Here is a 14,404-nt window from a genome sequence, read left to right as displayed (position 1 = left end):
CCCATGCAAATTAATCATAATATTATGAGAATGTATGTGTGTTTATGTATCACTAGAGCACATAGAGCTTGTTTTCAGCTTTTGCTTCTTGGGTGTCTGCAGGATTTCTGCAAGCGACCCATACGTCACTGACGCCACCAGCACAGGAGCCTCTTTATCTTGAACTCCCCAGGTATGGTCCCCAGTGTAACTGGGCCTCCCTGTCAGATCTGGACCCCGTGACCTTGAGCTTTCCTGGGGGGGCACCCATACAGCTGCACACAGTACCGCCGACCCTGGTGCCCAGGGTAGCGCACTACTTTGTCTGTACCCAGTGTGGAAAGGTGTTCTGGGAGGGATCTCACTTTGGACGTGTTCTCACCATGTTTAAGGAGGTCATGAACATCACAGATGAAGGTACAGAATAAACTGTTTAACGGCACCGCAGAAACACCAAACGTTATTGCAAGGGATAGTCTAATAGGAAGTTGTCTAAAGCAAGACACAAAAAAAGCAACTGATTTCTAATTTCTTTTTTTTAAATTGCTAAGGATTGTTTTTTTATCTTACCTGGATTAAAATGTAAAGACATTTATCATATCTGCCGTGATGTAATTTAAATCTAAACCTTGAAAACAATAGCTTGTTTCTGTGTATCTTTTAATTCAAACGTTTTTTTTGTAATGATTATTTTTTTAAATTGTATTTATTTAAGAAACTGTGCAAAAGCAGGACTTTTTTTGTGCTTTTTAAAATGTAGGTCCTCTTGTTTGAAGAATCGTATAACTGTACATGACATATTTGTTAATAAAATGTTGTGTTTCTTTGAAAGAGAATTTTGCAGCATTGTGAGTATGTAGATGCTGCTGATGTTTCCTTTAAAAAAAAAAAAAATGTTGACGCTGCACAGGTGTAACATGAACAGCTTGGGGGATGGGGCAGGCTGGGTGTATTCTGCCCTGAGAGAGCCAACACATGCGGTGAGAATTTCTTCACATTTAATCTCTTAACTTCTTTTCTTCTCTTCCTAAATCCTTCATTGACTTTATGTGTTTGCCCTTGAATGTTTTAAGGGATCCACATGCGTTTCGTTCACTCGTAAAATCCAACTATCCTTAACACTTGGCAGATGTCCACTTTACTTTATTGTTAGCTCGCATTAAAAAAAAAAAAAAAAAAATCCTCAGTGAATTCCCAAGGCATGCTGTGTTGGGACTCATTGAGGTAAATATGTTTTTTTTTTGTTCAATCACACATCCTTGGCTCATGTCAGTCCCCATACTTTCCATTCAGTTTGTGGGACTGACAGTTTAGGAACTCCTCTTGAATGTCACCGAATGCCATGCTGCTAATTACAGAACTTGAAGGGATTCGCTACCGCAGATTGAGCCTTTGTCAGTGATAGTAATATTACACCATGTACAATACAGTTATCTGTAGGGGCTTTGTAAAGTATTGTGTCTTTTGAAGGATAATAGAGGGGATCTGTTCATTGTGGGTGTTGTGGAATTAGACCCGCTTCTTCTGTGTGGGGAATTGTACATTGAATTTAACAAGAAACTGCTGAGGACAAAAGAGACGATTTCTAAATCTGGCATGCTATTATTACCATTATGATAACAATAATATCCTGGATTGTTTTTACACGATTATACTCAAGAACTGTTCTTGAAATGCTTTATTGTGGGTTTGGTTTTCTAGACTTGATATCTTGTTATCTTGATATCTTGTTAGGTGCTACTGGTCTGTCTGGAGGGATGCTAAAATAAAGACTGCTAAAATATATACTTTGGATAACTGAACACAAGGATTACTTTAAAACTGGACTGGACCAAGTACTTACACAAAGCAAAACATTTGTCTAAGGCTTTGTCCAAATGACTTGACTGATTGTAATTGATGCCAAGTTTCTGGGACCTAAAAAATTCTACCGGTAGTCATAATTCATGAGTAGTTTGCAGCAATGACACAATTACAACTTGCCCTGAGTCTTCACCAATTAATTTTGGATAATTTCAGAGTTTAGGGGCAGATTATTTTCTTTTTCTTTTTTAGAATTTTTTGGGTCCTTGAGACTTGGATCAAATGACTTGAAACTTTTTTTCCCTTTTTTATTTTTCATTCTTTCTTTTTCTGGAACGAAGAACCTTGGATTTGCTCGATTTTGACAACTAACTTTGGTCTCTTTTTGGGCAGTAGTTTTGGAACTTGGTTGACACATTCTTGAGTCTGGATTGATTGATTCATTGGTTAATTGTTTGGGGGTGGGTTCATTAAAACGTGGACCAAAAACTGAAGTTGTTTCAGAAGTTGAACAAATGTCTTGGGACACTTAAACCTCAAGACCATGAGACCATTTGGCAGAGCTGGGCATTTGACTAAAAATTCATCATCCGTCTGCAGCGTGTATCCTTCCGTCATTCGTCTTTTTTTCCAGGGGGAAAAAATAGTACCCGTCTGTAAGCCAGTCTGCCTCTAATTTTAAACGGCCGTACGTCGGCGAGTCCAACTAAACTTTCACTCGCGCCCCTCTCTGCGCTTGTCTATATTTGAACCGAAATAGTGACTCACTGCGCTTTGAATGCCTGTTCACAGCTTGGTCCCTCACTCAAATCTGTCTCCCAAGCAATAACGACTCACTATTTTCCTCACCGCGGCCATCGAAACCTCGCCTCGAAAAATAGACAAATGACTGACTGCAGACGAATGGCGGACTAAATAAAGGGGTTTCCTTCTATGCTTAATCCGTCTATTTTATTTTTTTTTTAATTCCCGTCATTCGGCAACCGTCAGCAAAACGGGCGTCCGTCAGTGACTGATAGACAGACCGGTCCTAGACGGAATGCCCAGCTCCGCTATTTGGTTCCATTTGTTGGCTCTCAAGAAGACCTTGAAATTTTGAAATTTGAGAACTAAAAAAAAAAAAACCAATCCTGTCAGTTTAAAGGGTGTTAAGTGACAACCTTTCAAATTTAATAGCCTTCACATGATATGACATGAGGAGGAAACATCCGATAAAAGTACTTTTTTCTTCTACTCACTAAGTACATTTCAGAGCCTCTACTTATTTTTTACTTTTACTAGAGTAATTAATTGCATGAGTACTTTTACTTTTACCAGTCATTTTTTTCTACAAGTAATTGTACTTTTACTCAAGTATTGAATGTCAGTACTTTTCCCATCTCTGCAAATAATAGGGGGCTTGACATAACTGTCGGCAGTGTTATTTTTTTCAAATAAATATGACTGAACAAAGACACCTGCTGTCTTTTTGCATTCACCTCCACCCTTTTCAAACTGTGTAAAACAATGATCAAGCTAATCTGAAATGATTATAATGCATAGAGTGGACACTGTATAACTCCAAAATGACGCCCTCTGTGCCTAGTCCAGGTGGTCGCAGCTCCATATGTCTTTGTGCTCAGCTCTTCTGCCTTTAAACTAAACCACACAGCCTCTCTCATTTAGCCTCGACTCTCAGCAGAACTTGCCACTTTCTCTCGACAGAAGCTCTGCCTTTATAGTGAACTCCTGCCTGTCCGCTGAGCACCATCTCGGCTGCAGCGCCATGTTATTTGATCCTTGCTCTTTCTTTGCTGGGAAGAAAAGCTCGCCTCTTTCCCACGCTCCGAGGACACGTGGTGTCCGGAATGAATTGGATGCAGAAGGCCCTCCCTCCACACTACCACGTCACCTCTTTCTCTCTCTCGCTCGCTCTCGCTCTACACACACACACACTTAGCGGGTTCATCAAGCTTTTCAGCAAGAATGTCACAGTTACCAATGTGATTTTTTTTTTTTTTTTTTTAAACTGACATTTTTACGTGACACTTTTACATGCATTTCCTCTCCGACTTTTCCTGTCTCCTCATTTTCGGCGGCATGCATGCATACCGTCTCCACCCTCTCCCGGGACCCCCCTCCTGTCTTTCTCCGCGCGTCTCGGCGCCAAACCTCGGCCTTGCGCGGCGAGTTGCCCCGCTCCGTCCGGCCCGTGCGTTTACAACGTGCCACCTCGGCTCCAGGGCTCTTTTGTCTTCACGCTGGAAAATGCACGCCTTGTTTATCAACACATTGAGATGGAATGGAGATAGGGCTCCAATAATAGAACCGCAACTGACCTCTGTGATCATTCTAAAAGTTTAATCCATCATGGATGATTTAGTAGTCCCAATAATGTGATCATAACTGTTTGAATCCAATCATTCTTTTGTTACTTCCCAAAGTATTGTTTATCTGGTTTTGGCCGCTTCCCAGAGAATTATTCCTAAGAATTAAACGGAAGAAACGCTGAAACATTCTGCTGCTGCGGTCTGCGCAAATGTTTTCCAAGTGTCCAGACGCACTGAAGCCAAAGTTCTGATGGTGGACAGATGTTCCTGATTTTCCGCAAGTTCTCCTTCATTCACCAAGTCAAGGAGAGAGGGAGAAAAACACTCACATAAACAAGCAAAACACATGTAGATCCAAATCCCATTGACACAGAAAAACCATAAGCGGCATTCCACTTTTGAAGACCAATACGCGCGTACTCTTGCAGGTCATCGACGGCGGCAGAAAAGAATACACATCTGTTTCTGAGTACGACATAAAAAGATCTGAGTAAAATTCTCACCACATTGATTGGAGTGAGTTAGAGCTTTGCTTTTGAACATTTGCAGCTATGGGAACAAACAATTAGGAAGCTCACCAACACCTGCAGACGCACCTACAAAAATGCACTGATGAATCACATCCAGGTTTCATACCTACGAAAATTGGAATGCCAATTTTAGCGCAGAGGCCATGCCTTAAAGGCATGCTTGGATAAGTTCTGACTGACTTCAGCCCCATCAGAATACCTTTGGGATGAACTGGAACAGAAAATTCACAAATATTCTTTTGGATGGATTGACACAAAAATCCCACAGACATGCGTCTTGTACAAAGTCTTCCTAAGAGAGTGCGAGCTCTAAAAGCCCCGCCGCCCCCCGCCCCCTTAAAAAAGTATCAGGATAGCTTCAATTGTAATATTACAGATAAAAGCCATCATGTTACCATACATACACAATAAGACCTAATTCTGGTCAAAGGGACTTTTCCTCTACAGTCCATGACTTCTCGTAGCATTGGAACCTCTTCCTTTCAACATGACCACACTTTATTCCCTTTGTCAAAAAAACATTACATTTTCTCAAAGGACATTACATTTACATTTCATACATGTATACATTGTGGAAATTTGGTAATATATTTGTCTCTGCACCCTCTCAAGAAAAACATTTTTTTTTCAAAGCATTAAGGTCAGAAATTTCCGTAAATTACAACTGGGTTGTGGTCTTTGCTTATTTTTCTGGTGTTTCACTCGCAAATCAAAAATGTATATTTACTGTCAAAGCTTTTTGGGCTCTAGCTCAAAACACAGCCATGTGATTGGTTTCATGTTGGAGGGTCACTCAAAAAACAAATGTACCTGAAGTATGTGACATGCCAAGCAAAAGTGAGTGTGAATATCAGGAAGCAATTTTGTGAACCTACCCTGCAATATTATCAAAATTTGTGAGAAATTGATTTGTCGCTGAAATAAGGTTCCACCTTAATTGTTCCATTTTTTTCACATCACTGAGCTGTGGGAAGCCCGAAATACACAACTTAGGTCATTGCTCGCAACTTAAGGCAGAACTCAGCAAAGCAAGGTACCAACTTTTTTTTTTCTCAAAAATATGACTCTGTTCTCATAATAATAGGAATTCATCTTGAAAAGATACCATTTTAAATCTAGAAAATATATAGCAGGAAATGTAAATGGGATCAATGGATAATCTTGTTAGACTACGATTTTTAGTCTCGTTTTCTTTTCAGTGTGGCGTGAGTAAGGTACTCATTTTAACAAGTGAGCACAGACCATTAAAATGTTCAACACTGTTTTTCTCTCATCAATGGTGCTAAGTAATTAAATTCGATTTCCGTATGTTTTGCAGGTTCCTTTTTTTTTTTTAAGCAAGCAGATGAGGTTGAAACCTGCAGCCGCAAATGTGCACCAAACGTACAGTTGAGTGTGGGAAACACAAAACAAACGGAGCAAACGGCCCACATACACCTTGTGCGGTTTGCAGTCATTTCCGCCATCCATACGTTTGTTACACTTCAACAGTATTCTCTCACCACCTCTTACTCTAGGCGTCAGTCACACGCACACACACACGCACTCACGCGCACACACACATGCACACACACGAAAGCACCCGGTTCCCACGGTGGTGGGGGCGGCCGAGCGGCGTGTCAATCTGCGCACAGCGTCACCTCTTTTCACTCAAAAAAAAAAGGAGGAAGTAGAGCGGCCCCTTTTGTTATGTCAAGTCCCACACAGTCTAGTCATTTCAAAACAACTGCAATATATCCGCAGTTTATGATTTAAGAAGCCGACTCTAATCTCCTGCTCGGCAGTTGTTCTAAATGAGGGGACAGACTTCCGGGTTGCGTTTGGGGGGCATTTGTGGTGCCATTTGCTTCCCTTTTTTCTCGCGACACACGGTTTCGTGTACACTGGACCATACCCCCTTCATATTTAAAGACCTCGATATTATAGTAAAAATAAGTAAGTAAATAGCTAAAGAATTCTATGTTTTCTTAGAACTTAATTACAAAATGACAAAATTACCGGAATACAACGGCACCTAAACGCCTCATCTGTCGTGGGAAAATGCTTGCATATCAGCACCCTGTTTAACGATTCGAGTCATACTTATTCACATTTAGACTCCCATCTCATTAAATGCCTAATTTTTATTTGGAATTCTTATTGTCTGTTAATTTGTATTGAAACAGTGTTTCATGCAAAGTAATCATTAGTGTTGACTGGCATTATTATAATTATTACACCTGGTTAGATGTTTTTATTAATATCCAGTAAGATTATTTTATCAGGATTTTTGACATTGGGTTTTATGGGGGGGAAAATCAGGGTGACTAGATTAACGGTAGATGTTTCATTTTAAATGTAGTATTTTCTCTCTTTTTGACATAGGGTGTTGTGAAAAGTAATCATAGTGACTATTTGTTGTCATTATTATTATTTATTATTATTATCATTATTGTTACTATTATTATTATTATTGTGGCTGTTGCTTGGTAGATGTAGATGATGTAGATATTCTATATTCCCAGTAGTGAAGTGCATTAGACATTTTTAAAGCACTTACAACTACCGTGATAGATAGATAGATAGATAGATAGATAGATAGATAGATAGATAGATAGATAGATAGATAGATAGATAGATAAACATGAGTGCCTATGTGTGTATGGGAGAGGGGGGGAGAGACCACGCCTCTCCCTCCCGCCTCACCACTTCGTGAGCCGGCATCAGCCTATAACCTCGCCGGGTTTCCACCCATTCCTCCACATTTATTTCCCCCCCCCCCACACACCGCCACCCCCTCCCTTGTATTGTCATGCAAATAAAGGACGCGTAAAATATTCCCCCAGAGCGCAGCCACCAGCCAGCCAGAGCGCACGGAGGACCCAGCCGAGCGGACCACACGCTGGTGGATTTGTATATTTTTTTGTTTGTTTGTTTGTTTTTGTTTGTTTTTTTCTTTTATTCAGCGTTCCAGACCCGTCCGTCTCACAGGTAAGCCGAAAGAACCATTCGGATCCCAAAGTGTCAGTGCGTAAAAGATGATTGCGCACGCGTTTGGATGTGTTGGAATGCCGTCCCGTGTCTGATCTAGTTTGGACTTTGTGCGCGCGTGTGTGTGCCGCTTTTACAGGCAGAATCTCGCATGCACGGCGGACGTGGACTTGGGGCAACCAAAGAGGGAGAGAGGTCCGAGGTGTCCCTGTATAACATCATCTGCCACAGCTAGGAAACTGTACAGACCCCCACACCATCACCGCCACTCCACGCAACACACGGGAGCAACTTCCTTGAGGATCTGTGTGTTTTCACTCCATTTTGGGGATATACAAACAAGTGCGGCCAAGCGCGAGAGCTTTTTTTAGACGGGATTACTGGGTGCCCCCCCTCCCCTATCCCCTCCCTTGTCCTCCGACGCAGCCATGAGCCAGGCGGACGTTTCCACATGCTCGGCCCCGCAGAGGGTCTTCCAGGAGGCGGTGAAGAAAGGCAACACCAAGGAGCTGCACTCGCTGTTGCAGAACATGACGAACTGCGAGTTCAACGTCAACTCGTTCGGACCCGAGGGCCAGACGGCGCTGCACCAGTCTGTCATCGACGGCAACCTGGAGCTGGTCAAACTGCTGGTCAAATTCGGCGCGGACATCCGGCTCGCCAACCGGGAGGGCTGGAGCGCCCTGCACATCGCCGCTTTCGGGGGTCACCAGGACATTGTGCTATACCTCATCACCAAGGCCAAGTACTCCTCTGGGGCCCGGTGATCGCTCACTCCCAACCTCCCTTCCTCCTCTCTCTCTGCTGTGTGTCAGGTAAAAAAAAAAAAAAGAAAAAGAAAAAAAAAATGTAATGGCAACAACAAAAATGTCCACTCTATAATTCTCTCGTACATGTGCCAAACATCAATTGGGCAGCATTGGAATCTTTCAATAACACACACTTGGTTTGTTGGTACTGAAGCAGGGGTGGGGGACATTTTTCTTATCAGTCCTCATGGCGCCATGAGAAATTCATGATTATTAGATATTCTTCAAATGCTCTTGGCTAGCCGCTAAAGGGTCCGCAAGCTGTCGGTTGCCCACCCCTGTCCTAAAAGCTTTCCTCTTGAATGTGTCTTACTATAGATGGTGCGTTCCACCTATTGTTTATATCACCCCATCTTCAATAATGCTCATCATTGTCCAGTAAAACAACCATATTAACTTATTAAAGTGAATTAGGGCACTTGATGCTGGAATATTGGAAAGGGAAGACACGCAAAGCAAGAGAAGGCAGATCTATTGTATTGTTTTGAACTCAAAGAGCGGCATTATGGCTATCTGATATGCTTTTTTTTGTTTGTTTAACCGTCATGCTATAACAACAAATGGCTTCATTGTCGTTGTGAAGTACTGTACACCATAGCTTTACTTTGTTTCTGTCATTGTTTGAAGAGAGATACAAAACTTTCAACTCGCCATCATCCATGCTGGCGTCCAACCTTTTCAAGCCAGTCTGCCAATGGTCATTGTGATGTTACTTTAAAGAAGAAGAAAAAAAAGAAAGGAAAAACAGCTGCTTTTTAAAAAAAAAAATAAAAATGAAAATGAAAAATTGGAATCACTTTATAAACTCATTTCAGTATTCTATTAACATCCTTACTGTGAAAGCAGGCTGTTTTTTTTTGTTTTTGTTGTATTTATGAAGGTACATTTTGATTGAAAAATAAGAGAACAAATGATCTTTAAATGTTAGAGGGTGACTCAAGCTGCTTCAGTTAAAAAAAAAAAAAATGTCCCATGTGGAGGTATCTCCTCTGTGTGTGCCCCCCTCCCCTCCCATTCCTCCCATCAGGATTGGTTGCCTTTTGCCAGCTACCTCGACTTTTAAAGTATTCTCATGTTGTGCTTATGCCAGTATGTTGTGTGTTTTTGCCCCCTTCCACTCCCCAAAAAAGATCCAGCATCCTCATTTGGGACAGTTTGTTTCACACTACAACCAAACCAGTTCAGACAAGCTAAGCATCAGTGTGCCTTTCTGCAATCTCTCCTTTTGGGGGTCCTGGGGGGTGTTTTTTTTTTCAGTCAAGGCAACAAGTGGAATGGCTTCTAAATGCAGGGAGTTTGAATTGCACAAATGCACAGAGCCTTGAGCGCCTCTTGGCTTTGGATGGAAGAGTTACTACTACTGACTTTTTGAGCAAACACACACACGTTAAAAATCGCAACATGTGGCAATTGCGGGACTCACAAAGAAAATCCTTAAAGTTGCCTGCTGCATTAAAAAAAAGAACACAAAAAAAGTCATCGCACCCTAACATTTGAATCAATGCTGCTTGTATTTTGTCATAATTATTTTTTTTTTCTTTTCAAAGGCTTCACAGCAGCTTCGTGGAAAGAGTGTGTGCTCTTTGAAAGTGTATGTTTCTCATGAGGCCCAAAAACACACACACATGCACACACAAAATACACAAGCACCTGTAAACTGAAGCGATTTGATTGGTATCAGGCAACACATGAAATATGCATCACTTGTCTTAAACTTGATGTTTCTTTTGTTTTTATTTTTTTGTTCCAATATTGCACTGATGACTGCTGTTGAGGTTGGCTTTTTATGTTGCCAACATTTAGCTTTTTTTTCTGGATAGAAAAAAAAAAATCAAACAGCAAAATACTATTGTATAAGTATATGCTCCAGGTGATAAATGTGCATGTTACTTTGTGGAAACCTGTTTTTCCAGCAAATATATGCCTGTGTGTGTGTTTGTGTGTGCATGCATATATATATATATATATATATATATATATATATATATATATGTATATGTATATGTATATGTATATGTGTATATGTATATGTATATGTATATATGTATATGTATATGTATATATATATTTATATGTATATATATATATGTATATGTATATATATATGTATATGTATATATATATATGTATGTATATATGTATATATATATGTATGTGTGTGTGTGTATATATATGTATATATATGTATGTATATGTATATATATATATATATATATGTATGTGTATATATGTATATGTATGTGTATATATGTATGTATATATATGTGTATGTATATATATATGTATATATATGTATGTACATATGTGTATGTATATATGTGTATATGTATGTATATATGTGTATATGTATGTATGTATATATATGTATATATGTGTATATGTATACATAGTTATATATGTATGTATATATGTGTGTGTATGTATATATGTATGCATATGTATATATATATATATATGTATATATGTATAAATGCTGGTGATGATGATAAAACATGGGGCACTTTCTTTTCTGAAGTGCAGTCTTCCTGTTTTTTTATGAAAGGGGAATAATACATTTGATGGTAAGATCATTGTAACATGATTAAAAATTGCACGGTTGTGTGGTTATCAGGCTTCTCAAAGTCATAACATTTATGACGTAACGAGCTAGCCGTCGGAGTGTACATGAGATGAGTGTGTTCTTTTTTGTGAAGAAAAAAAGTGCTGAGTTTGTTTTTTTGCAGGGGAGAGCAAGTTGTGTTTCTGATTTTTTGCTTAATTTCAAGCAAGAGGAAACAGCTGATTTACCTCTTTCTCAATTTTATTTTGAATGTTTGTAACACTGTGATGATGACATGATGTCACGTGGAGATGAGTGCTGTATTATTTTTGTACATTTGTGTACAAGCCAGTAAAGAAAACATTAAACTCCAAACTTTCAGAGTATGCAATTTTCCTATTGTCATGCATGTACAAATGTATATATACAGTCTACATTTCCCATAGAAAATTGCCGAACCTCCCCTTGACACACACGTACGCACACACACACACACACGCATGCACACCCCTACACACGCACACACACACCCCTACACACACACACATCTTTCGCTCTTCTCACTCCTTGTCTTCCAACCAAGCCGGTCCAGCCCAGATCACCATTCTCTCTCTTTTGTCATTCATCTGGCCTCATCCTTTCACTGCCAGCATAAAAGGGCCCGATGCATTGTGGGTAGGCTCCGCTTAAAGTAGACTTCCCCTCATTTGTGTGTGTTTTCGGAGAGTTGGTTTTATGTTACCGCACACGTATATCCCTTTTGCTCTCCATCAAAGTTGTGTTCGGAACTAAGCCTTCCAGTGATTGAATTATTAGGATTTGCTGCTTGTTATGAAATAATTGATTTGGAGCAGGGGCGTAGCCAGAAATCTTTCAGTGTGGTGGTCAGAGAGATACAATTTATCACTGAGGCGTGGCCATAAGCCAGTGATGTGGAATGGACCAACATTCCAAAGGCCACAATCAACAACCTGATCAACTCTATTGAAGGGGATGTGTTGCACTGCTGGAGGCAAATGCCGGTCACACCAGATGCTGATTGTTTCTCTGACTCCATTGACAACGTCCGTCCATCACAGTAAAACTTCACATTTTACAATGGCCTTTTATTGTGGGCAGCCTTAGGCACGTCGGTGCAATAATTACATTAACTAATCGCTAACTTAACATCTCGCCTAAGGAGAAGTGCTCCTGAATAGATTCAGCAAGATTTGTGAAAAATCTTTGTGCGAATGTGTATCATATATAGTCTTGTGCGAAGGTCTTGGGCTCCAACCAGCTTTGTTGTTTTAAACACATTTTTCAGCGCAAAAATTCGGCCGACTTCAACTCGTGCGGAGTGGTTTTCGCAGATATCCGTTGTACCACTTTGAAATGGAAAACTGAGAAGAATAGCAATATATCACTGCAGTGTCCAGGGCTAACGCACAGCACCAGAGTTAGTCAATATCAGATCAAGGCATCGCCTATTTCCCGTCTGAATATTTAGTAGACGCACGTGGTCCCACTCGGTCCGAGTCAGCCAAACGACGTCGAGAACAGACTTTACCTGTACCACGTCACACGCAGGTGTCGTAATCAATCCTGACCCGCGGCCGAGTAAGGAAAAACAATAAAACAAATGTTGTGTATCTTGCTGTCCCACAGACGCAATGACATGACAGACCAAATAAAATGGCTTCCGTCTATGCTTAGTCAGTCTGTTTTACAATTTGTTTCCATCATTCGTCAATCGTCAGGAACACGGGCATCCCTCAGTGACGGATAGACGGACCGGACTGTCACATAGGCGGAATGCCCAGCTCTGCAAATACTATCTTGCTTCTCCGAATCTATTGTATTCGTTAAAGATGAGGTCAACCCAAATATATTTTTTTCTAGAATATATGTATTGTATTTCAGGCTCACTAGTTGAAACAAGCCATTCTGATGAATATTGTGGAATATGAGTTAAGCAAAAAAAAAAAAAAAAAAATGGGTGGATTTTACCAACTCATTATTTAACTCATATTCAACAAACACAATATCAATCAGAATGCTGTGTTTAGACTTTTGTGGGGCTGTATAGAACATATTATTGTAAAGAATTTTTTGGGATTGACTTTCCCTTTAAGACGTGAAAATATAAACTACTTAGCCGAGGGTGTGAAGTGTAGCGCTAATCTATTTCCTATGAAACCCCAGTGTTGAAAATCATGTGACAAGGGGAGGGCCATGGGAAAAAAAAAAAGACAATATGACAAAGCTTCCATCTACACGTCGAACCTGTTAGTGGTGTAAAATGGAGTGGGCGTTGACTGACGGTTAAATACAAACGTTACGTCTAGAGCCTCTCCAAAGCGACTTTGTGGCCTGACAACTTTTTGTTTGACATCGTTTACAGTAAATTAATTTACAGTCGGAGTTTTATCTGGGCCGCCGGGCAATACTAAAAATGAATAAAACCACAGAGAAACTGCATTAGAAAATGTTGAAAACATTTGTTTTCCATAGTGCTTGTCCTCATTAAGCTTGTGGGTAAGGCAGGATGCCCGCCAAACGCAGGGAACATTAAAACAAATTCATTCACACACCATTCACACTCACATTCACACCTGAGGACAATTCCGAGTTATCAACGACCCTAACATGCAAGTTTGTGCAATGTGGGAGGAAGCCAGAATATAAGCGCGGCAAGAAAATGAAAAAATCCAACCGGGAAGGCCAGAGCTTGCATTTGTAATTGTGCTACTCCCTTAATAATCATCTGAAATTCACGAGCCGCCCCCACCAGATGACTTAAAAATACATGAAATGGCTAAAAAAAAAAGTGTTACATGGGCATCGCAGGACATCCTGAGTTATTTTAAACCTGCTTGACCTGCAGTTGAACCTTAAACCTGCACCCTGCATCTCTCCTACATCTCGCTGTGCTACAGGTACACAAATGCAGGAAAGTTGATGTGTCTTGACATGGCAGCCTGCTGTTCTCTCTCCCTCTCTCTCTCTCTCTCTCTCTCTCTCTCTCTCTCTCTCTCTTCCTCTCACTTGTGCAGGATGTTTTTGTTGAGCTGGGCTCCCATTGTTTAAACAGAGACTTGGCTGGCTGGCCTCCCACGGCTGCTTGTTGCTGCTGCTGGCTGCTGGTTCCGATAGGCCCCCCCTGCTGCATGAGCCGGACAGACAATGCAAAGCATCTTCGGAGAGAAGAACCAGCTGAAAGTAAAACAGATCGGCGGTGAAAAATGCTTGTACCGTCTTAGATGAAGTTACGTGGTGGGCTCTGTTTTGGGACATGGGCTTTGCCCAATTTAATCCACCTCTTCATACCATCACTATCACGTGACAATCGTAGAAACCATCAGTTAGTATACAAAAACACAATATAAGGCCCGGTACATAATCTGGAGCAGTAAAGATTCAACATTTGCTGTATCTAATGACGTGATTACAAATATTAACCGTGTAAATAAAATACATCATCCT

General features: G+C 40.6%; 2 protein-coding genes across 6 annotated transcripts in view; both read left to right on the top strand.

Annotated features, from left to right (window-relative positions):
• exd3 (exonuclease 3'-5' domain containing 3) overlaps positions 1 to 895 on the top strand; it is a 40,594-nt gene extending 39,699 nt beyond the window's left edge. For all 4 annotated transcript variants that reach the window (XM_086053170.1, XM_086053172.1, XM_086053169.1 and 1 more), the window contains exon 21: positions 103 to 895. In XM_086053170.1, coding sequence (XP_085909296.1) covers positions 103 to 407 — 305 coding nt within the window. In that variant the 3' untranslated portion in view covers positions 408 to 895. The remainder of the gene's footprint in view (positions 1 to 102) is intronic.
• Positions 896 to 974: 79 nt separating this feature from the next.
• Positions 975 to 11,325, top strand: nrarpa (NOTCH regulated ankyrin repeat protein a). Of its 2 annotated transcripts, XM_086053177.1 has the most exons (4): positions 975 to 5,654; positions 5,940 to 6,009; positions 7,447 to 7,591; positions 7,731 to 11,325. In XM_086053177.1, the coding sequence occupies exon 4, from the start codon at positions 8,020 to 8,022 to the stop codon at positions 8,356 to 8,358; it is 339 nt and encodes a 112-aa protein (XP_085909303.1). In that variant the 5' UTR covers positions 975 to 5,654; positions 5,940 to 6,009; positions 7,447 to 7,591; positions 7,731 to 8,019; the 3' UTR covers positions 8,359 to 11,325. The 2 variants fall into 2 exon arrangements, with proteins under 2 accessions (XP_085909303.1, XP_085909304.1); XM_086053178.1 differs by lacking the exon at positions 5,940 to 6,009.
• Positions 11,326 to 14,404: the final 3,079 nt, after the last annotated feature.

The sequence above is a fragment of the Filicampus tigris genome, chromosome 15 (assembly GCF_054856515.1).
Source record: "Filicampus tigris isolate MCC_2025a chromosome 15, RoL_Ftig_1.0, whole genome shotgun sequence".
Taxonomy (NCBI): Eukaryota; Metazoa; Chordata; class Actinopteri; order Syngnathiformes; family Syngnathidae; genus Filicampus; species Filicampus tigris.
This window is presented reverse-complemented; position numbering and strand designations above follow the sequence as displayed.

Bases quoted from the DNA above. Each gene is read 5' to 3' on its own strand.
- nrarpa (XM_086053178.1), top strand. From the start codon at position 8,020: ATGAGCCAGGCGGACGTTTCCACATGCTCGGCCCCGCAGAGGGTCTTC.